The sequence below is a fragment of the Panthera pardus genome, unplaced genomic scaffold, assembly GCF_024362965.1.
Source record: "Panthera pardus isolate Hobbes unplaced genomic scaffold, ASM2436296v1 HiC_scaffold_26, whole genome shotgun sequence".
NCBI classification, from domain to species: domain Eukaryota; kingdom Metazoa; phylum Chordata; class Mammalia; order Carnivora; family Felidae; genus Panthera; species Panthera pardus.
Genome location: NW_026526832.1, coordinates 19441751 through 19465314, shown reverse-complemented (window position 1 = coordinate 19465314; position 23564 = coordinate 19441751). Strand labels below are relative to the sequence as shown.

Sequence of the window (23564 nt, the reverse complement as noted above, 5' to 3'; positions counted from 1 at the left end):
TCTTGGAGTGGGAGAGAGTGCTTTGGACTAGTCGGTTGTTTTTCAGGTTTCCCGGGTCTTTGCGGTGGGGCGGTGTTGGGGAGGGCGGGGAGAGGAGACGCCCACCACGCCGAAGTTAACTTGGCCCCGCCCTCTTACGTGCTCGGCCCCGCCCTTCACGCTGCCGGCAGCTCGCGCCGCCGCAGTCTGCGGCCGCCCAGCGCGCCGGGAGCTCCTGCGTCTTCCGCGGCCCGCGCTCCAGCCACCAGCGCGGTTAGCCACGTGGACCGACTCCTGGCGCGCCGACCTCACGTGGTTCTAGCATCGGCTGGGGCTTGCTGCGTTTCCCGCTTCTCTGTGCTCGCCCCCGCCTCTGAGCTCCGTTCCCATGGCGGCCCTGATGTTGGAGGATGGGTCGGTCCTGCGGGGCCAGCCCTTTGGGGCCGCTGTGTCGACTGCCGGTGAAGTGGGTAAGCAAGCTCGGGCCGGCTGCCGACCTCATCCCACTCTCTGCTGCCCCTCTCTGCCCAACCTGCCCTGCCCAAACCCGCCATTTTCCCGCCTGCACACCCAGCCTCCCACCCCCATTTGGTGCCCGTGTCCCCACCCTAGCCCCTTTTATCCCTCAAGGTCAAGGCAGCCTCCGCTGGGGCATTGTCATCGCTCAGGGCAGTGGTGGGAAGGGTGTCCTGCCCAAGCCCCAGCCCTGCCTCTTTCTTGCAGTGTTTCAAACCGGCATGGTCGGCTACCCCGAGGCCCTTACTGACCCTTCCTACAAAGCACAAATCTTAGTGCTGACATATCCTCTGATCGGCAACTATGGCATCCCTGCAGATGAAACGGATGAGTTCGGTCTCAGTAAGGTAGCCACACCCAATGCTTTCTGTACTTTATCTTTTCAAATCAGTGGTTATTAACTGTTAGTCAAGTGAAGACATTGACATTAAGTTAGGCATCCTGCAGAGAACAAAGATACACACTGAAGTGATAATACAAGTACTACCCACAGCTTAAGTACCGTAAGAGGCACAGTGCTGGAGGCCAAGCCAAAGAGTCTGGATTTTGGTAAGGAACCAGTGAAGATTTCTTAACAGTGGTGTGATGGGAGGAATGCTTTAAAATACATAGTAGGAAAGAGACTGGAAATTACGGCCACACCCTTCTCAGTGGCTGTGGGTCCCAGTTCACCTACCAAACCAAGTTGGTAATCGTCTTGTAAACCTACTTTCCTTGCCTTGACTCATTTTTTTTTGCCACTTTTCAGTGGAGTTCTTATCTCTAGATAAGAAGACTCAGTCTCCTCCCACAGTGAGGTTCCACCTATTCCTCCTCCTCTGGAATTTGGAAACTAAGTTGTGCTGTGGAAATTAAAGTAATGAAAAAAGTCCACAGAGATTAATAGTGGAAATCACTGCAGCCTAGATACAGTATTCCTCAAAACTCATTTTGTCCTGGTTTTCCACGCTTAGTGGGCCTTTAATTCCTTAATTCACCCTGACATTTAGGAGAGGGAACTCGAGATAAGGAGTGAAAGGACCATTCCTTATCACAGATCTGTAAGTACACTGCATTCTAGTTTATAATGCAGTATGTTGGTTAACATATGGCAGTTTTTAGCTTTGTTAGCTGTAGACACACTGACAAAATGAGAGTTTATAAACCTGCAGAATTGAGGCCCATGACAGAACCAGGGTGAGTAAGGCCTCCTAGAGCCTCTAGCCCACCATGGATACTTTTGTGGCACGTGTGCTGTGAATGCACCTGTCCATATGCAGACTTGTCTTCCTGGCCATGGAGGGTTCTGCCAAACTCTCCTTCAGATCTGTAAAGAACAGTCTCAACATCCATTTTCTTTTAAACCTCTACCACTAAACAGATGTGATTTAAATATACCATTCCCTCCCATGTAAATGACCCACTTTTCTCTTTAATTATTAAATGTTTATCTACTGGGTAGCAAATTTATGTTAACTTTATTAGTATTATTATCCCTTACAGGGAGGGGGGGTAGAATCATGCCTAGCGTTGTACCCTGAACCTTTATTTTTATTTGATGAGGTATTGTGCACCTATCTTATTTTCTGTTTTTACCACATTCTGTAATTGTGATCTTGTTTATTTGCACGTTACTTTGTTAATTTTCAGGCTCCCTAAGTAGTAAATTCATATGGTAAGGACAGGGATCTTGTCTTTTTGCATACTCACTGCTCCTCCCCCAACATCTGTTACAATGCCTGGCACTGAGTGGGCACTCTGTAAATGTTCGTTGACTGCTACTGTGTGTCAGCCACCTTGTTCTTGCTGAGTTCACAGTTTGGTGAGGAAGACACACAAACACATATACGATACAATGTAAGTAGCAAGAACAATAGAAACAGTGAGTTTAGGTGAGCCCTAAGGAGGAGGCACAAACTGCAGTGAGTGAGGGGGTGGTATCTTCACAGAAGTAGGATTTGTAATCTCAGTTTTGGACTAAAGAAAAGGAAGGGAAGGAAAATATTTTCAGTTATTAATCAGGGCCCAGCTTTTGGTGTTTCATATGAGGAACAACATTGTTGGGAAAGGACAAAAGCAGGAGATGCTTGCTGTGTTAAAGGAATGACTGGGTCATTTATTCAGTGGGGGTGATGTGTAGGGTCTCAGCCGTACGTTGGGAAAAGAAGATAGGAAGATGTGTGGCCCTCGGCCCCTCATGCTCTCTTCGTTCCGTCGACAGTGGTTTGAATCCTCAGGGATCCATGTGGCAGGACTGGTGGTGGGAGAGTGCTGCCCCACACCCAGCCACTGGAGCGCCACCCACACCCTGCATCAGTGGCTGGAACAGCATGGCATACCTGGCCTGCAAGGTACGGTGCTAGCACAGTTGTGCCCGGGCAGAACACAGGTGCCTGGATGGAAAGAATGGAGATCTCTTTTGCACTACTGGGACTCCAGTCTGAGGTTGTGATAGAATGTATCAGATTTGGAAGGTTTAGAGTAGGGTCTGGGAATTGGAGAAAGAACTGAGTTCTCACTCAAATGGAAAATTTTGTACATACAAAAGGAAAGAAGAATATAATGAACCCCCAGCTTCTGTAATCATTAACTGAGGACTAAACTTAACTGCACCACCATGACTAGAACCCCCCTAATTATTTTGACGCAGGTCTCCATCGTTGTATCATTTCAGCCACAAATAGTTCACTAATCTATGAAAAAGGAGTCGTTTTTAAAAGAGCCACAGGGGCGCCTGGGTGGCTCAGTCGGTTGAGCGACCGACTTCGGCTCAGGTCATGATCTCACGGTTCGTGAGTTCGAGCCCCGCGTCGGGCTCTGTGCTGACGGCTCAGAGCCTGGAGCCTGCTTCGGATTCTGTGTCTCCCTCTCTCTCTGACCCTCCCCCACTCATGCTCTGTCTGTCTCTGTCTCAGAAATAAATAAACATTTAAAAATATTAAAAAAAAATAAAAGAGCCACAATAACATTATGGTACCTTTAAATAAGTAACAATAATTTCTAAATATTCAGGCGATATTTATAGATTTGTCTATTATCTAAATGTTTTTTATTGCTTATTTGAATTTGGATCTAAATAAGATTCATATATTGCATTTGGTTGGTATGTCTAATTTATGGGTATTGTAACCCACTTGACAAAAACAAGTTGGTTTTCCTTTAGAGTATCCCACAAGCTGCATTTTGTCAATTACGTTCCTGTAGTGTTGTTTAGTGTGTTCTTTTGTCTCCTGATATTATTTTCTGTAAACAAATCTAGAAGTCATGGTTCAATTCAGATGTGATATTTTTAGCAAGAATACTTCATGGTAGTGTACTTCCATCAGGATGGCCCAGGATTTTGATGCCCATAGAACAGCTGTGTGTGACTCAGGGCTCTGGAATGCAGTGCTCCTGAAAGTCTAACCTCATGCATGACTGAGTTGGGGGAGTGTGATCTCTGAGAGTGTGCTATTTTGACAGGAGTGGATACTCGGGAGCTGACTAAGAAGTTGAGAGAGCAAGGGTCTCTGCTGGGAAAGCTGGTCCAAGATGGAACAGAGCCTTCAGCCCTGCCATTCTTGGACCCCAATGCCCGCCCCCTGGTGCCAGAGGTCTCGATTAAGGTACAGAGGTAGAGTGGGAAAATGTTGCAAGCTATAGCACATCAGTTTTATTCTGTTCCTAACGGGTAAACACTTGAGGGCAAATCAGAAGAGGCCTCAAAGGCAGGGGTTGGTGTGTGTATATCTATACTCATTGATTACAACTGCCCGCTCTTGCCCTTTATTCTTCAGGCTCCACGGGTCTTCAATGCAGGGGGCACCCCTCGGATCCTTGCTTTGGATTGTGGTCTCAAGTACAATCAGATCCGATGTCTGTGCCAGCGTGGAGCTGAGGTCACTGTGGTACCGTGGGACCATGCATTAGACAGCCAGGGTGAGTAGCTGGGGCGTGTATAGGGCTACAGACAGGTAGCTTGGGTGGAAGATCTGTCCCTTGGTCCAGTCGCTATAAGTCAACATGAGTTGCAGGGAAGGAGACAGAGATCAGGGCTTTTGTTCTGATGGTAAGGAAAGGCTGCAAGTTTGTCTCTCTGGTTAAACTACTGGTTTTGACATCATCTTTTCTGCCCACTCCAGAGTATGAGGGTGTCTTCCTGAGTAATGGCCCTGGTGACCCCGCCTCCTATCCCAGTGTGGTATCCACACTGAGCCGTGTCTTATCTGAGCCTGATCCCCGACCTGTCTTCGGGATCTGTCTGGGACACCAGCTGTTGGCCTTAGCCATTGGGGCCAAGACATACAAGATGAGGTGGGACTTGTGGGGAGAGGAAGGGCCTGAACTACTGACATGAGCGGTGGGGAGTCTTGGGGATGGGAATAGAGTTGGTGTTCGTTAGTGTTGAAACAGGAGCAGGGGCTGGTGAGGGTCCTAAGCTCAACAAAAGCTGGGTTTGGTACAATGGTGAAGGGAGGGTGAAGAGGGCCTGTGACTCAGTGTGCTTCCATCTCCAGATATGGGAACCGAGGCCATAATCAGCCATGCTTGCTAGTGGGCTCTGGGCGCTGCTTTCTGACATCCCAGAACCATGGGTTTGCTGTGGAAACAGACTCACTGCCAGCCGGCTGGCTTCCTCTCTTTACCAACGCCAATGATCGTTCCAATGAAGGCATTGTACATGACAGCCTGCCCTTCTTCAGGTGAGCTAGAGTGATTCCGGCAGGGTGACTGGATCTGTACAGCTTGGAAGCCCCGGGGTCTTGAAGATCAAAAAAGGAAGCGCAACAGTGGGCCCCATTCGTCTATCCTGATGCCCGCTTCCAAGACTACCAGTTCCCAAGTCAGGGATAGTGGCAGATTTCGTGATCCCATCTCTTCAACAGTGTCCAGTTTCACCCAGAGCACCAAGCTGGTCCTTCAGATATGGAGCTGCTTTTTGATATCTTTCTGGAAACTGTGAAAGAAGCCACAGCTGGGAACCCCGGGGGCCAGACAGGTAAGCCCCTTAGTTTTGTAGAACTAAGTAGAAGTAAGAACAGGGTTGGCTCCAGGATGGGCATAAAATGGGCATGCCCTAGGAAACTGAGATCTGTTTGGAAGGTTAAGGGGATGAGGTGGGAAAGCAACCAAACCAAGATGATTCATTTACTTCTTCTACTGAAAGGAGCTCCAGAGTCAAGAGCCCTGGGTCGTTGTCCCATGTCTGCCACTCATTAGAGGGATGACCTGTTTTGAATTCTTCTGTAAAGTGTGGGAGTTAATACAGGTCTCTCAGGTCTCGTTCAGCTCTAACATTTATGACTTTCTTTGCCTCCACAGTTCGAGAGCGGCTGGTTGAGCGCCTCTGTCCCCCTGGGATTCCCACCCCAGGCTCTGGGCTTCCACCACCACGAAAGGTTCTGATCCTGGGCTCTGGGGGCCTCTCCATTGGCCAAGCTGGGGAGTTTGACTACTCAGGCTCTCAGGTAAAGCATGTCCATCCCTGCCCCTCTGGGTGTGTGACCCTCAGGAACGGATGGTCTTGAGGAGAGGGCTGAGGCATAAACATTGGTTGTAGGGAGAGAATGAATCAGGAGATCTGGGGAATGTTCAGAAAGGTGAGGTGCTAAGGAAAAGGAGTTGGTTATGAGAGACTGGGAGTACAGGAAGGGAGAGACACGTTGGTGGTTTCAGACTTGGTAGTCTTCCTTCTGTAGGCGAGGCTGGTATGCCATTTTTGTCTCCCTAGGCGATTAAGGCCCTGAAGGAGGAAAACATCCAGACGTTGCTGATAAACCCCAACATTGCCACAGTGCAGACTTCCCAGGGGCTGGCTGACAAAGTCTATTTCCTTCCCATAACACCTCACTATGTAACCCAGGTATGACTGGCATAAGGCTGGACTGAGGAAGGGACCCACGTGGGCAGGGGTATTCTGTGGTCACTCTGGGTTTCTAAACTTCTTTGATCCACTCTATACCCCCAAGGTCCTAACGTTTGTTATTCCTCTTCTCCCTCAGGTGATCCGTAATGAGCGCCCAGATGGCATCTTACTGACTTTTGGGGGCCAGACAGCTCTGAATTGTGGTGTGGAGCTAACCAAGGCTGGAGTGTTAGCTCGGTATGGGGTCCGGGTCCTGGGCACACCTGTGGAAACCATTGAACTGACTGAAGATCGGCGGGCATTTGCCTCCAGGATGGCAGAGATTGGAGAGCATGTGGCCCCCAGTGAGGCGGCAAATTCTCTTGAACAGGTTCGAGGGGCGGTTGGGGGAAGGTGGAATGATGTCATTTTCTTTGTGTCTTATTTTCTCTGGGGCCAGGAATCCTCTATGCAGCAAGCAGTCGAGGCCTGATCACTGTGTTCATCTCTTCTGCTCGTTACAGGCCCAGGCAGCTGCTGAGCGGCTGGGATATCCTGTGCTGGTTCGTGCGGCCTTTGCCCTGGGTGGCCTGGGCTCTGGCTTTGCCTCCAACAGGGAGGAGCTCTCTGCTCTTGTGGCCCCAGCTTTTGCCCATACTAGCCAAGTGCTGGTAGATAAGTCCCTGAAGGGATGGAAGGAGATTGAGTACGAAGTGGTGAGAGATGCCTATGGCAACTGTGTCACGGTGAGTGATGGAGGTGGGCTGGGAGTAATGTCAGGCAGTGTGAGCTCCAGTAAGAGCAGAGGTCAGAGCTGAGATCTTTGAGGGTTCGATGTCCCTCAGACCCAGAATGGGTACTGCCCCAAAAGCAACAGGACCCTGGGATGCAGCCTCTTGCCTCTCTTGACTTTCTTTGGCAGTGACCTCCACGGGATCCTTCTTTCACAGGTGTGTAACATGGAGAATTTGGACCCATTGGGCATCCACACTGGAGAATCCATAGTCGTGGCTCCAAGCCAGACACTGAATGACAGGGAATACCAGCTACTGCGGCAGACAGCCATCAAGGTGACCCAGCACCTTGGAATCGTCGGGGAATGCAATGTGCAGTACGCCTTGAACCCCGAGTCTGAGCAGGTGAGACTCTAGGCCCTGGAGCTGATATTCTAGCTGTTGGATCTCCATCCATAATTTTGGGTCCTTGAGGCCAGGGGACTCTTTGGCCCTACAGACCTTGAAGTAGAAGTCAGGATTGTCTGTGGTAAGGTTGGACTGGGATGGGGGTGGTGCTTTTGCTATCTGTGCCTTTGGAGAGGGCTTAGTTTTCTGGCCCTTCTAATACCTCTCCTAGGTGGGCCTTCTGGGCCAGTTATCTGATGTCTCTCTCTCTCTCTCTCTCTCTCTCTCTCTCTCTCTCTCTGTCTCTCTGTCTTTTTGCAGTATTACATCATTGAAGTGAATGCCAGGCTCTCTCGAAGCTCTGCCCTGGCCAGTAAGGCCACAGGTTATCCACTGGCCTATGTGGCAGCGAAGCTAGCATTGGGCATCCCTCTACCTGAGCTCAGGTACAAGGGTGGGGAAAAGATCACAGAGATGGGGAGGGGAGCTGAAGAAAACATTCATGGGACAAGGAATTTAAAAAAGATACTGGCCTGGATGTGTGGGGTCAGAGGAAGCTATCTGGAAGCTCACTCTACGTCTCCCACTCTGTCCTGACACCTCCACGTGACGGCTCCCAGGAACTCAGTGACAGGGGGAACAGCGGCTTTTGAACCTAGCCTGGATTATTGTGTGGTAAAGATCCCTCGCTGGGACCTCAGCAAGTTCCTCCGTGTCAGCACAAAGATCGGGAGCTGCATGAAGAGCGTCGGTGAGTGAGACGTGCCCCAAGAAACCCTTCCCCAGGTCACTCTATGGGGTCCCAGCAGTCCTAAGAATCTAGAATATCATAAGTTAGTTCCCTGGCATAGGCTTTCAGATCCTATATTAGCGGCAGCTTGGGAACATAGTTTCTCAGAACTGGGACGTTTCAAACTCCGTGGTCCTCATCAAGAGCGGGAATCAAAGGCATCTGGAAATCTGTGCCAGAATACACATGCCACCTCCACTCCCCCGCCATCTGTCAGAATCTCTGTGATGGGGTGATGGCCATCAAACTATCTCCTCTCTCTTGGTTTACAAATAAGTAAACTGAGGTACCCGCAGAAGGAAGGTGACATGGCTGAGTAGAGGGTAGAGCCAAGAACTGAAAACTAGATCCGGTTGCTAGTTATGTGCACCTCTGTCCTACTATGTTGCCTGTCATCGGCAAGACCAGTTTCATGAAATTCTACCCACAGCCTTGCATTGCATTTTGCCCACGGCCTCATCACTAGGTTGTTAATGCCAGTGACAGTTTGTTCTCCATGTGACTTTAAATACTGATGCTTCAGGGAAATGATGCCTGTTGTTTTGTGAACCCTTGTATATCCAAGTTAGCACAGTGGCAGTTGTCGTTAACGCCTATCAGCTTCTCTGGGTACTTTCTGCCATGATCACCCCCCAAATTTTTTAACATGTTTAAGATCAGAGCAGAACATCAGAGCCCTTTTTCATAAAAACAAGGAAATTTAGTAGCGAACAGCATGCAAGCAGTGGTAGAGTATGCTGGAATTGAGTTAATACGCTTTCCTGTAACATCCCTTTAAGTCACGGTAGACTGTTCTAAAACGTTTCAACCAAAGCAAGCATTTCACATACCACAGTGCCACCAGCCAAGGATAAGAGCATTTCATTGTGTTGCAAATTTCCATTTACAGCAATAGTAGCCTTTATTTATTTATTTTTTTATATATATTTTTTAACGTGTATTTATTTTTGAGATAATGCGAGAGACAGAGTGCAAGCAGCCAAGGGACAGACAGAGGGAGACACAGAATCTGAAGCAGGCTCCAGGCTCTGAGCTGTCAGCCCAGAGCCTGACGCGGGGCTCGAACTCACGAACCATGAGATCATGACCTGAGCTGGAGTCGGAGGCTTAACCAACTGAGCCACTCAGGCACCCCATCAATAGTAGCCTTTAAACAAGCAAGTCTAAGTAAGCTCAGATATCATTTTGGAATTTTTAGAAATCTTACAAGACTGCCAACTTGTTCCTTCTGGAGATGAATTCCTGTTGTGTGAAAATTACGATAAACATGGGAATAAAGCCATAATTAAATTGTTGGTAAAAGAAGTGGACTGAAAATAGGATAAAGATTAATCCCCAGATGACATGTTTAATGTTTTATATCTATTCAGGTGTTCTTAGAACATGATCTTCTTTGATAACTTTTTGTGACTTTTATCGTGCAAGTAAGATACATGAACCATTGAGAAATTAGTAAAGTAGTTGAACCAAAAAAGAGTAATCCTCTATAGTCTTGTTACACAGGGATTATTTGGGTATATATATGATTCCAGAATCTTCCTAGGCATGTATATGTGAATATGTTGGGTATCTCTCTTACTCAAAATAAGCATTTACAATAAAACCATATTACAAAGGAATTGAACAAAATCATTTATCATTCTCTTCCTTAACACTGCTATTAGCATTTTAGTGTTTTAAAGTTCTTTTGAAGAAACAATTAGGATTGTAAATAGAAAAATACAGTTAGTAAAAAAAGAAAGAAAGAAAACACAATTGGTAAGACGATCCTAGGGTAAATCGTCAGAGGACATTATAAAACTTTGTGGACGAGGAAATCAATAAGCAAATCTGGGGAGTTGTAGGGAGAGGGGAGTTCCCTTTTATTAATAAATAGAAACCTAGCTAAAATGAGCAAATTTAAGAGAAAAATTGTTTAAAACGATTATATGTACTTCTTAGAAGATGGTGAAACTTACACTTGTAAGTATAAACTTCTGTGAAGCAAGTAATACTTATTAAGACCCAGAAAATTCTTACCTATTTCTCCTGTACTTCTGCAAGTTTATCCTAAGGAAATAACCCAAAGCACTGAAGAACTCACAGCCTCACTTAGAAGGATGAACACTTCAAAGCTAGGTGTCCTTCCGTAAGTGAGTAGTTAAGTTATGGTAAATCATACAGGAATTAAACTGCTGGTAATAAGGTCACAAAGCAGTGTGGGAACATGGTTATGATAAAGGAAAAAGCATGATAGAAATCGTATGTGTACTATAGTCATATATAAAACATATATTTGAAAGAAGTCCAGGAAGGAATACTCTAAAATGAGAGTTGTGAATGTGATTATTTCTGGATGGGTTCAAAGAGCAGTGGGATCATCTTCCTATTATTCAGACTGTTGAAAAGTTTTAAAGGATGAGACTGATCCCAGATGGTGTCATCATAATAGGAATAAAGCACATAACTGGATAGCTATCAGTGGTTGGGCCACTGTGATCAGCTGCACTGTTTCTAGTATCCACATGTCCATTTTAGGCATCTTAATTTCATAGTCCGTAATAAACACAAAACAGAAAATGGTAAGGAGAGAAGTTCCAGTTTAAGATTGCTCAATAACAAAACACGATACATACCGCTGCTTTGGTTCTTGTCCTGAGAATCTTCCAGAATCTTGACTAAATCATAGACATAGGAACCTCCTACCTCCAGGGCCTCAGTTTTCACATCCTGTTCCTCCAGGTGAAGTCATGGGCATTGGGCGTTCTTTTGAGGAAGCCTTCCAGAAGGCTCTTCGCATGGTAGATGAGAACTGTGTGGGCTTTGATCACACAGTAAAGCCGGTCAGTGACATGGTAAGTGGCTCTCTTCCCCTGGCAACACCCCTGAAATGGACCCTCCTCTGTCCCCAGTCTGTGGACATGTTACCATTAATAGCAACAGTCATTACTAGACATTTGCATTTTTCACTTGGCTCAGAATTTTGTGGTTCCTCTCATCTATAAGGATGTATTCTTTTTTTTTTTTTTTTTTTTTTTTTAGTAATGTTTGTTTATTTTTGAGAGAGACAGACTGTGAGCAAGGGAGGGGCAGAGAGAGGGAGACAGAATCTGAAGCAGGCTCCAGGCTTCGAGCTGTCAGCACAGGGCCTGATGTGGGGCTTGAACTCACAAACCATGAGATCATGACCCGAGCCGAAGTTGGACGCTTAGCTGACTGAGCCACCCAGGCGCCCCTTATAAGGATATATTCTTAAACTTGTTTCTGTGGACATTGAAACAAGCCTAGAGAGCTTGTGGAACTTGCTAATACATTAGCTGCACAGCCAGAAAGTGGCAGAGGTAGGATTTATATACAGGTTTTTGCAATTACAGAGTTGCTGCTTTGGCTCCTTTTTTGCAGTGTCTTTCCTAAAACAGTGTCACTCATGCTCTCAGGCTTTATGAGGTGCTAAAAATAGATTGGGAATATTTTGTTTAACAATCGTACATCTCCTCCCTCTGCGCAGTCCTTCCATATCCATCTGTCTGCCCTCCCCATTAGGAGTTGGAGACGCCAACTGATAAGCGGATCTTTGTGGTAGCAGCTGCTCTGTGGGTTGGCTATTCTGTGGAGCGGCTGTATGAACTCACACGCATCGACCGCTGGTTCCTGCACCGGATGAAGCGGATTATAGCACACGCCCAGCTGCTGGAACAGCACCGTGGACAGCCTTTGCCCCCAGACCTGCTACACCAGGCCAAGCGCCTTGGCTTCTCAGACAAGCAGATCGCCCTTGCGGTTCTGAGGTCAGAGGTGGTGGTGAGGGCCTTGGGCTGAGGATATGGGGCAGAGAATCTTGGTACCAGTGAGGGGCCCTCGGAGAGATTGGGGTGTTTTGGAGTCTTCTGACCTTCATCCCTGGGTTGTTTTCCTCTTAAATTCCTGCCCTGGGATCTCACCCCTTTACTAAGTCTGAACCCCACCAGGGCTATATTTTTGACCCTTCTTCTCCTTTAGCACAGAGCTGGCGGTTCGCAAACTGCGTCAGGAGTTGGGAATCTGCCCAGCAGTGAAACAGATTGACACAGTTGCAGCTGAGTGGCCAGCCCAGACAAATTATTTGTACCTGACATACTGGGGCACCACCCATGATCTCACCTTTCGAACGCCTCACGTCCTGGTCCTTGGCTCTGGCGTCTACCGTATAGGCTCCAGCGTTGAGTTTGACTGGTGTGCTGTGGGCTGCATCCGGCAGCTCCGAAAGGTCCAAGAGCTAGTCTTTCCTACCGTCTTATCTGCTGTTCTATTCTCTTTCAGTTCCAGCAGTTGCCTTACGCCCACATTTAATCCTGGCACTTTCTGTTAATTGCTATGCTTAGAGCTTTGGGAAGAGTGTGGGGGTGGTAGGGGCGGGGGACTCCCCTTAGGCCATCTTGTGCCTCACACAGGGTATGTGTCTTTTCTCCCAATACTTTGTACCTGTCTCTCTAGTGCTTGGCCCCACTTCCCTCCCAAGGCAGGTGTCCCATACAGCTATTTCAGAGAAAGCTTTTTGGCTTTGCCTTAGTTTTTCCATGTTTTTCCTCCCATCTTATAGTTCAATCTCATTTCCCTCCCTCTCACAGATGGGATATAAGACCATCATGGTGAACTACAACCCAGAGACAGTCAGCACTGACTATGACATGTGTGACCGACTCTACTTTGATGAGATCTCTTTTGAGGTGAGAGAGTTGAAGGCTGCTCGTTAGCCTGGGTGGCCAGGGTCAAGTGGGAATGGCTGGCTGACTTAAGATTCTTTGGGCTCTGTGGGGTTTGAGGGGACGTGGGTAGAGGGTGAGAAGCAGTGAGCAGGAAGGCTCAGATCCCTGACCACCTGCTACCTCCACTTGATTCTCCTCTTGCACTAAGGTGGTGATGGACATCTATGAGCTAGAGAACCCTGAAGGTGTGATCCTATCTATGGGTGGACAGCTGCCCAACAACATGGCCATGGCTCTGCATCGGCAGCAGTGCCGGGTGCTGGGTACTTCCCCTGAAGCCATCGACTCGGCTGAGAACCGTTTCAAGTTCTCCCGGCTCCTCGACACCATTGGTATCAGCCAACCTCAGTGGAGGGAACTCAGTGACCTAGAGGTGGGCTGGGGCTTGGTTGGGGGCTGGAGGCTAGATGCGGTCAGGGGTGAGTGTGACCAACCCAGCTGCACCCTTCTTAGTCTGCTCGCCAGTTCTGCCAGACAGTGGGGTACCCCTGCGTGGTGCGCCCCTCCTACGTGCTGAGTGGCGCTGCTATGAATGTGGCCTACACTGACGGCGACCTGGAGCGCTTCCTGAGCAGTGCAGCAGCCGTCTCTAAGGAGCACCCTGTGGTCATCTCCAAGTTCATCCAGGAGGCTAAGGTAGGGCCTCAAACAAGTCTCTGAGGGCAGGCTCCCCAGCCTCAGAGGAGACTCCTCTCTCTGGTTCTACAACAATTTCTAGGCACAAAAGACTGGGAAAGATGGGTTGTATCAAGGCTCTTCAAGGAAGGGAGCCTCCTGGGGCAAGTGGGAGAAGAAAATGGTCCCTGCCCTACATCACATTGCCTTCACGTCCCCACTAGGAGATTGATGTGGATGCTGTGGCCCGTGATGGTGTAGTGGCAGCCATTGCCATCTCTGAGCATGTGGAGAATGCAGGCGTGCATTCAGGCGATGCCACACTGGTGACCCCACCGCAGGACATCACTGCCAAAACCCTGGAGCGGATTAAAGCCATTGTGCACGCTGTGGGTCAGGAGCTGCAGGTCACAGGACCCTTCAATCTGCAGCTCATTGCCAAGGTAGTAAGAGGGGGCTAAAGGAAGAGACTAACGGGCATTAGTACCTTCTTGCTCTGTGCTGGCCACAGTGCCAGTGAGCACTCACTGTCTCCTGCCCTCATCAGAGTAGGCCCAAAAGCTGGAGGGAAGGGGCTCCTAGCTAGAGCCCACGGTGTTGTAATGGTTTGTGACAGTCTGTTCACAACCTGATCCCTGTTCCCCTGTTCAAGGTTGATTACCCACAGAATGGTAAATGAGGGAAAGAGTCCAGGTCAGTGGAATAGTGTCAGCAAGCCCAGCCTACAGAAGGTCTGACCAATCCCTGTCTGCTCTAGGATGACCAGCTGAAAGTTATCGAATGCAACGTGCGTGTCTCTCGCTCCTTCCCTTTCGTCTCGAAGACACTAGGTGTGGACCTAGTAGCCTTGGCCACACGCGTCATCATGGGGGAAGAAGTGGAACCTGTGGGGCTCATGACTGGCTCCGGAGTCGTGGGGGTAAAGGTACGGAGGATTGAAACCTTGAGGTTAGCAGTCAGAAGCAGGGAGACATAGTGGGAGAGAGTTCACTTACCACACATGTGAGTCCGCATGTAAACTGAGCACCTATCATGGGCCACAAGGGTGATAAGGGTCTTTGTCCTTTAAGAGCTCACACTAGTAATGGAGACAAGGGAAGTTGGGTTAAAAAATAGCTTGTTTCTAGAACAGTCTATGGTAAACCTGCATAGTAAAGATAAGACTAAAATGCTATAGGAGTTTACAGACAAGAGATGGCACTTCCAAAAGGAGTAACCTGGGAAGGGCTGGGAGAGGTGGTATTTAAATGGAGTCCTGAAGGGTGGTCAGGATGTTTGATTGGCAGAGCTTGTTGAGGAAGTGTTCCAAGGCCAAGGAATTAGCTTAGTGGAAACTGCCGGAAGACCCGAACTATATTTGAGAAGCAGCTCACCTGCTGGTGTAGAGCACAGGCAGAGCAGCAGCAGGCAAGGCTAACCCTGCCGTCTGGCTGAGACCATGGGAAAGGAACTGTGGCTGCTGCTTCTGATGAGGGGAGGTGGGCCTTCCTTGCCTTGGTGTCTCACATCCTGCTCCCACAGGTGCCTCAGTTCTCGTTCTCACGCTTGGCGGGTGCTGATGTGGTGTTGGGTGTGGAGATGACCAGTACCGGGGAAGTGGCTGGCTTTGGGGAGAGCCGTTGCGAGGCCTACCTCAAGGCCATGCTAAGCACTGGCTTTAAGATCCCCAAGAAGAACATCTTGCTGACCATTGGCAGCTATAAGGTACAGAATCCAGAGGTGGGGGCTGCCCAGAGAGGTGGGGGCAGATACCCTTGGTTCTCTGGGCCTGGGCTGACCTTGAAGTGGAAGACAGAAGAGATACAACCGCATCCTCCTTCTGCTTGGTTCAGAACAAAAGTGAGCTGCTCCCAACTGTGCGGCTGCTGGAGAGCCTGGGCTACAGCCTCTACGCCAGCCTGGGCACTGCTGACTTCTACACTGAGCATGGTGTCAAGGTACCGGGTCTCCCGCAACCTACCCCTGCTTTGTACCAGAGAATTCTGTGTTCCCTTGCTTTTTCTGTCGTTGCATAAATCCTCTATATTCCGCATAGAGCAAATAGAGTATACGGAAAAGCAAAGAAAAAATTTTCCTTACAGTCTCTCTATCACTCTTAACATTCTGGTGTATTTCTTTCCAGAATATTATTTCTACATGTACATGTATGGGCTCATATTGCACAGTTCTTGATAACCATAGAGTAGATGTTTTTCCTATCAAGAATGTACTCTGCCAATAATAAATAGAGGCAGCCCTGGTCCCCACCCTATAGGTCCTCAGTCTCTTCCTCATGGGTTCCTGGGCTACCTCTCCTCCCTTTGCTGTCTTTCGTGACTCCTGCCAGGTTCAGGTTGGCCCTGACCTTATCTCTGGGCCACAGGTAACAGCTGTGGACTGGCACTTTGAGGAGGCAGTGGATGGTGAGTGCCCACCGCAGCGAAGCATCTTGGAGCAGCTGGCTGAGAATCACTTTGAGCTAGTGATTAACCTGTCAATGCGTGGAGCTGGGGGCCGGCGTCTCTCTTCCTTTGTCACCAAGGGCTACCGTACCCGGCGCCTGGCCGCTGACTTCTCTGTGCCTCTCATCATCGATATCAAGTGCACCAAACTGTTTGTAGAGGTACCTGGGACCTGGGTGCTAGGAGAGCAACAGCCAGTGTTAATGGGACAAGAGGGAGAAGTGAGTGTGCCATGGGGTTGGGAAATCTCAGTATGAAGCAGTTACGGTAATAACCGGGCTTTGGGGCTACAGAGAGAAGTTGGGTATTGGGAGGTAGAGCCTGGTTTATGCAAAAACCCAGTCCCTACCTACAACTCCTGGGTTGCCCTTAAATCAGAGCTGACTGTGGTTTTCACCTGCAGGCCCTAGGCCAGATTGGGCCAGCCCCTCCTTTGAAGGTGCACGTTGACTGTATGACTTCCCAAAAGCTTGTGCGACTACCTGGTAAGTGCATCTTTTGGGAGAACCCAGCTTCTGCACACTGGTAGCATCTGGCTCAGAGATCTGGGCCGTGGGACCCACACCCTGCCTGGACTGCATAGAGTGTGGGGGCCAGAATCTTTCTCACTGAGCTCTTTCCTCCCACGATCCTCTGTGCCCTTGACTGAGGGACCTTGCCACCTCTCACCCGTATCAGTGGCTGCTCATTTTCCTACCACCCCAGTTCACCTCTTTGATGTCCTTTGTGTCTCTGAACCTTCCTCTAATCTTGCCACATCCATGTTCTCCCAGGACTGATTGACATCCATGTGCACCTGCGGGAACCAGGGGGGACACACAAGGAGGACTTTGCCTCAGGCACAGCTGCTGCCTTGGCTGGGGGCGTGACCATGGTGTGTGCCATGCCTAATACCCGGCCCCCTATCATTGATGCCCCTGCCCTGGCCCTGGCCCAGAAGGTGAGCCCTTGTACTCCTGCTTCACGGTGATCCAGACGTCTCTGCCTATCTCCCAGACCCATCTTCCTTGTGCCCTCCCAGAAGCCTAGGGGCCTAGGCCACTGGTTCCCAGGCTGGCATGGATGCCAGGGGGTCTTATCTCATTATCTCATATGTATCTTCCCCAGCTGGCAGAGGCTGGCGCACGCTGTGACTTTGCCTTATTTCTTGGGGCCTCGTCAGAAAATGCAGGGACCCTGGGTGCTGTGGCTGGGTCTGCTGCTGGGCTAAAGCTCTACCTCAACGAAACCTTCTCTGAGCTTCGGCTGGACAACGTGGCCCAGTGGATGGAGGTAGGGAGTGGGCACGTGGGAGGAGGCAGCCAGTGTCCTGGCTTGAGGACCACACAGAGTGGGCTAACCAACAACAGTGAGGTGTCAGGAACTCTGTGAGGGCTCTGGGCTCTGATGAGCTCAGAGAATTCAGGGCTCTGCACGCTCCCCGATAAATTCTTTCTGTCCCCAGCACTTTGAGACATGGCCATCCCACCTCCCCATTGTCGCCCATGCGGAGCGACAGAGTGTCGCCGCCATCCTCATGGTGGCCCAGCTGACCCAGCGCTCAGTGCACATATGTCATGTGGCACGGAAGGAGGAGGTGAGAGTATACCCGGGATCCCAGTGCCCCTTCTGTTTTCTCAGTGACACCCAGAGGTCAGGGTCTTCTTGGGGGCCGGAGGGGGTGGGGAGCAGCGAGCCAGTACCCTCAGCATGTCTGCCCCGTAACTTTCCTAGAGGGGGTGTTGGCTGTGGAGACTTGTAGGGCAGGGCACGAGGGAGGCCCCTTCTAGATCTCCTGTCCCTCCAGATCCTGCTGATTAAAGCCGCAAAGGCCCGAGGGCTGCCAGTGACCTGTGAGGTGGCGCCCCACCATCTGTTTCTAAGCCGCGATGACCTGGAGCGCCTGGGGCCCGGGAAGGGCGAGGTCCGGCCTGAGCTTGGCTCCCGCCAGGATGTGGAGGCCCTGTGGGAGAACATGGCTGTCATCGACTGCTTCGCCTCAGATCATGGTGAGAGGGCCCACAGTGTACCTTTCTGCCCAGCAGGGCTCGTGCCCCAGCTCAGGGCCCCTGGGCTCTGTGAGGATACAAAGGACTTGACCTTTGGAGCACAGTGCCTGGTCTGTGATGGGTGCTTGATAAATGCTCCCTGAAGGAACTAATGAGCAAATGATGAAAATTATAAATGAGAGAACATGGGTAAAAGGTGTAGTCCCCAGAAGGTGGCAGCTGTCATGGTTTATCTGTTTTTCAAATAACCAGAGGAGGTGAGCATTGAGACGTGTAGCGAGGCAGTGCAATCCTGGTGGCCTGTGTGACTCCCCAGATGTGGAGGCGATGGGGCCTGAGGGTGCTGCTCTCTTCCTTCAGCCCCCCACACCTTGGAGGAGAAGTGTGGGCCCAGGCCTCCACCAGGCTTCCCGGGGCTGGAGACCATGCTGCCGCTGCTGCTCACGGCTGTCAGCGAGGGCCGGCTCACTCTGGATGACCTACTGCAGCGGCTGCACCACGGTCCTCGGCGGATCTTCCACCTGCCCCCACAGGAGGACACCTATGTGGAGGTGTGGGCGTGTGGGCGGCTGCGGAGGGTGGGCGGCTCTGTATCCCCCGCAGCTGTTCCAAGGTGTGGCCCTACCCTAGCATCACCCGTGACTCTGGGCAGGTGGATCTGGAGCATGAATGGACCATCCCCAGCCACATGCCCTTCTCCAAGGCCCACTGGACACCCTTCGAAGGGCAGAAGGTCAAGGGCACCGTCCGCCGTGTGGTCCTACGAGGCGAGGTGGCCTATATTGACGGGCAGGTATGCGTGTGGCCTGAACCCCATCCCAGTAGTGACTTCCTTGGTGCCATTGTCAACTTGCTCTGGCACATCTCTGTGGTTCCAGCACCTCCTCCAGCTGCCCTGGACATGGGTGGGCACAGGTCCCCTGGGGCGTGTTTCCTTTTTGCTGGCTTCCATTGCTTTAGGGTCTCAGTCCAGCTCTTTGCCCCCTGCTCACTCGCCTGCTCCTGCTCTCTGTCTGCAGGTCCTGGTGCCCCCGGGCTACGGACAGGATGTACGCAAGTGGCCTCAGGGGGTTGTTCCCCAGCTCGCACCTCCAGCCCCTGCCACCAGTGAGATAACCACGGTATCCACAGTGCTTTGGGACTGGAGGGGGGTGTTGGGGGATGTGGCCAGGAACAGCCAACAGCACAGGTGTTATAATTAGTGGTTTAGGGGTGGAAGGCTCTGTAGTTGACACTGAGAGTCCCCCACCTATCTCTTTGTCTACTACAAAACATAGACTTAACTCTCAGTTTAGGAGATTACCTACCTAGGTGAAACACAAGCCCCTTATTAACCCAACCAGAGGTTTATCTGAGAGCCTGTCATGGGGCTAGCACACACCTCTAGGAGGCTAGTTGGTCTTCCTGTGCCACAACAGTATAGCAGAGGGATGAACCTGAGGGGAGATGATGGAGAACAGGGTCCATTCCATTCTCGCTACGGACAGTGAGCAATTCGGCTTTTCTCGAGGAATTAAATTTGAGGAGTTGGGTCAGTACTTTTTAAAATGCGAGACCTGTATCTCTCCAGACACCCGAAAGGCCTCGCCGGGCTATCCCAGGGCTTCCCGATGGCCGCTTCCACCTGCCTCCCCGAATCCACCGAGCCTCTGACCCAGGTCTGCCAGGTAAGAGGGGGGTCCTGTGACACGGAGGATGGGGCCACCTGGACTCAGAGATGTGTAGGGACAGGCTTCTCTTCCCCCAATGTCCCCCTGGTGGACTGGGGTCGGGCTCACAGCGCCCCCCCACCCACCAGCACCTCACTTTGGTCCACTTACCCTGTTCTTCCTGCCTTTCCTTCATACTACTAGTCTGACCCGCTGTACCTTTCTTTGCCTAAATCAGTCTGCCCTCTGTGAGGTAGGTACCCCACAGCTTCTCACAGCCCTTTCTTGTTGTGGGCAGCTGTGTTCCTCCGCCCAGGAGCTGGGATCCCACGGGGCAGCAGAACGTGGGGTAAATCCAGGTTACTGGTTGGTGTGAGCCTGGCCGTTCCCCTTGCCTAGGATCCCTTTGCCACTTGGGCGGGCCCTGGGAGGGCACCACTGCTCTCACACAGCAGCCCCTGTGGGAAATCACTGGTGTGTCCCCAGGGCTACTGATCCTTGTTGCCCCCTAACCTGCTATAGCTACTGTTGTGTGAGTTGGTTTAACACAGACGCTATGATCCAGAGTGTGGGGAAATGGGGGTTCTTCACAGACCTTAGTTGCAGGCTTATATCTGTCCTGTTGCCCTATTTGTAGCTGAAGAGCCAAAGGAAAAGTCCTCTCGGAAGGCAGCTGAACCAGGTGAGACTTCCCCAGAGCCCACGCTCACTTTGGGGACCTGTCTGACCTGACCTCTGTAGGAGGAGCCCTCTGACCCACCTCTTCTGCCCCGTCCCTCACTGCAGAGCTCATGGGAACCCTTGATGGCACCTGCTACCCTCCACCACCAGTACCTAGACAGGCGTCACCCCAGAACCTGGGGACCCCTGGCCTGCTGCACCCCCAGACCTCACCCCTGCTGCACTCATTAGTGGGTCAACATATCCTGTCTGTCCAGCAGTTCACCAAGGATCAGGTGCCTGGGGGAGGGAGGATGGGGACACCCAGAGCTTTGAGAATCTGAAAAGTTGGGGCTAGGACCTCTGGGGTCCACTGCCTTTCCAGCTGACTTGGGGTCTTTTTTAGATGTCTCACCTGTTCAATGTGGCACACACACTGCGTATGATGGTCCAGAAGGAGCGGAGCCTCGACATCCTCAAGGTCAGGGTCAGGGCTGTGGGCTACAGATCCAGGACCCTGTCAGAGGGATCTCCCTCTCCTGCCATAGGTCACCTTGTGTGAGTCCAGATCCTCCACTATAAGTTGCTCTGCCTTCTTTATTCTGGAAGGTCCTGCTGACCTAGACCCCTGACCCCCACATGTTTGCTCTCCTCTGACCTGTATTTAGCTGATTTGTGAGGCCCTGAGTGCTGGTGCATCAGCCTGCTAATCTGGTCACTTGTTCTGTGCAGATGTATTCAGTGGGATAGATCTGGGATGTTTCTGTTTCTCTCAGAGAATGAATATTTCATTCAGATGTTTACCAGCGGTGTTTCGGTGGCAGAGCCTTTAGCTCAGAGCGATGCTAATAGAAATGTCAAGGTTAGGACAGGTCACAAGGAAGTTTGCAGGGAATTTTCTCAGTGTCCCTCCTGTGTAAGTGGGCGAAGCAAGCAGCGGCCTATACTTTCCCCAAGATGAACACACACTTTCACACTGAATCTTGGCCCTCCCCCCCACAGGGGAAGGTGATGGCCTCCATGTTCTACGAGGTGAGCACGCGGACCAGCAGTTCCTTTGCGGCAGCCATGGCCCGGCTGGGGGGCGCTGTGCTCAGCTTCTCAGAAGCCACGTCTTCAGTCCAAAAGGGTGAATCCCTGGCTGACTCTGTGCAGACCATGAGCTGCTACGCCGACGTTGTTGTGCTTCGGCATCCCCAGCCTGGAGCCGTGGAGGTGAGGCCAGCTGTCCACTGGACAGGGTTGATTGGGATGGATCCAGGGACATGACTGCAAGTCTCTGGTTGGGCCACATGGGTGAGGGGACCCAAGAAGAGTGGGACTCAGGCAGGGAGCAGGGGCCACTGGGATGCAGAAGACAAGGCTCTCCTTTCTTATTCCCATTTTCACAGCTGGCAGCCAAGCACTGTCGAAGGCCAGTGATCAATGCTGGCGATGGGGTTGGAGAGCATCCCACGCAGGCCCTGCTGGACATCTTCACCATCCGGGAGGAGCTTGGGACTGTCAATGGCATGACGGTGAGCACAATGGCAGGGGTTGGGAGCCTGCCCGGGCAAGGTCTGAAGAGTGGGGGCAGTTGGGCAGTACCTTCTCTGTTCCGAGGCATGCTGCATCAGGGAGGCCTGTGTCCTGATCGTGAGACTGAAAGCTTTGAATTGGGGGGACAAGGTGCTTGATCTGGGGGCCCTCTTGGTGATCGGGTTCCTCCCCTAGATCACAATGGTGGGGGACCTGAAGCATGGACGCACGGTGCATTCCCTGGCCTGCCTGCTCACCCAGTACCGTGTCAGCCTGCGCTACGTGGCACCTCCCAGCCTGCGCATGCCACCCAATGTGCGGGCCTTTGTGGCAGCCCGCGGCACCAAGCAGGTGAGGCCCTGGGAGGCCATGGGGAGCTGCGGGTTGGGCAGTGAGAGCCTGGCACTGCATTCACTCTGACTCTGCCTCCCCCTCCAGGAGGAATTTGAGAGCATTGAGGAAGCGCTGCCTGACACTGATGTGCTCTACATGACTCGAATCCAGAAGGAACGCTTTGACTCTAGTCAGGAGTATGAAGCTGTGAGTACCAGGGCTGAGGCGAGGCCAGGGCTGGAGCCACGGGGCTTCCAGGCTAGTGGCCAAGAAGGCTGGGCCCCAGGAGCTTGATTGGGCCTCTCAGTTGTGATAACTGCATGTGGGTGTGGAAAGAACCCTGGAGGAACCCAGGCTTGTGGCCCTACGGCCACCCTGGCCCTGAGGTGCTGACAGGGCCCCCGTCTGCCTCGCAGTGCTTTGGCCAGTTCATTCTCACTCCCCACATCATGACGCGGGCCAAGAAGAAGATGGTGGTGATGCACCCGATGCCTCGAGTCAATGAGATAAGGTGACACGGCTTCAAAATTGAGGATACACCAGGGGCTGGCTGTGGGAGGACACTTAGTCTTGGACAGGCTGGGGTAACTGTTTTCTTTCTCTTGTAGCGTGGAGGTGGACTCAGACCCCCGAGCAGCCTACTTCCGCCAGGCCGAGAACGGCATGTACATACGCATGGCTCTGTTAGCCACTGTGCTGGGCCGCTTCTAGGGCCCAGCTCCTCAGACTCTTCTCATCAGGCCCAGCTGCTGGGCACAGATTCTGGTGCCCCCCACGGGGGCAGCACACTTAGGAGATGCTCTGGGGCGTCCAGGCAGCTCACGTGCTCACACATACACATGCAGACCACACTTGGGCACTGGACTGGACTGGAGCGCTCTAGCATGGGGGTAGGTCCCCATCTCCTTTATTGCACCGCAAACCTGTAAAGTCATTTTTCTACTGACTTAATAAATAGCTAAGCTGCTTGTAAGTGCCTATTTCCTTGCATGTATCCTGACTTCAGTATAGAATACGAAGTGTAGTGGGCAGGACTTCTGGAAATTTCGAACAGCTGCCCAAATCCAAGAGCAGCTTTGCTGGGCAGGCTCTTGGCTCTGGCCAGGGCTGAGCAGCGGGGCTCAGCATTTTCAGAGTCGTGGCTCTTTGGGGTTCTGGGCAGGGGTGTGCTATTCTGTTGGTGCTGAGTGCTGCACTGATGGGTGTCCAGTGTCCTTCCTCAATTAAGTTGCACTCAGAGTTCTGAGTTATGGGAAAAGGAATGCCAAACAGCTGGGTCCTCTGGTGAGGCCTTCACTCTTCTCTCTTCTGTCTGGTTAGTTCTCTCCTTCAGAGGCTGGGGTGGCCATTGCGTCCTCAAAACCTGGCCTTGGAGTTCAGCTACCATCACTGTTAGGAGCCCCTCCCACCTACTATCCCTGGGAGCC

General features: G+C 51.3%; 1 protein-coding gene across 2 annotated transcripts; it reads left to right on the top strand.

Annotated features, from left to right (window-relative positions):
- Positions 1 to 65: 65 nt before the first annotated feature.
- CAD (carbamoyl-phosphate synthetase 2, aspartate transcarbamylase, and dihydroorotase) lies at positions 66 to 23110 on the top strand. 2 transcript variants are annotated; one of them, XM_053891044.1, is made up of 45 exons: positions 66 to 449; positions 703 to 842; positions 2696 to 2825; positions 3937 to 4079; positions 4251 to 4392; positions 4596 to 4767; positions 4971 to 5156; positions 5340 to 5452; positions 5776 to 5921; positions 6185 to 6316; positions 6456 to 6689; positions 6823 to 7044; positions 7249 to 7437; positions 7741 to 7865; positions 8040 to 8170; positions 10931 to 11043; positions 11732 to 11976; positions 12188 to 12434; positions 12796 to 12894; positions 13082 to 13306; positions 13387 to 13569; positions 13773 to 13991; positions 14306 to 14473; positions 15070 to 15252; positions 15381 to 15485; positions 15911 to 16150; positions 16393 to 16474; positions 16763 to 16929; positions 17097 to 17261; positions 17434 to 17565; positions 17776 to 17977; positions 18338 to 18528; positions 18630 to 18770; positions 18997 to 19098; positions 19548 to 19644; positions 19925 to 19975; positions 20264 to 20308; positions 20413 to 20582; positions 20693 to 20767; positions 21289 to 21501; positions 21678 to 21803; positions 22000 to 22155; positions 22243 to 22344; positions 22554 to 22648; positions 22746 to 23110. In XM_053891044.1, the coding sequence occupies exons 1-45, from the start codon at positions 368 to 370 to the stop codon at positions 22846 to 22848; spliced, it is 6729 nt and encodes a 2242-aa protein (XP_053747019.1). In that variant the 5' UTR covers positions 66 to 367; the 3' UTR covers positions 22849 to 23110. The 2 variants fall into 2 exon arrangements, with proteins under 2 accessions (XP_053747019.1, XP_019304845.2); XM_019449300.2 differs by lacking the exon at positions 19925 to 19975.
- The last annotated feature ends 454 nt before the right edge of the window (positions 23111 to 23564 follow it).

What these genes read in the sequence shown, in the direction of transcription:
- CAD (XM_053891044.1), top strand. Translation starts at nt 368, where the DNA reads ATGGCGGCCCTGATGTTGGAGGATGGGTCGGTCCTGCGGGGCCAGCCC. An exon ending in CCGGAGTCGTGGGGGTAAAG is followed by an intron (nt 14,474 to 15,069) that starts GTACGGAGGATT and finishes CTGCTCCCACAG; the next exon opens with GTGCCTCAGTTCTCGTTCTC. An exon ending in AAAGCTTGTGCGACTACCTG is followed by an intron (nt 16,475 to 16,762) that starts GTAAGTGCATCT and finishes ATGTTCTCCCAG; the next exon opens with GACTGATTGACATCCATGTG.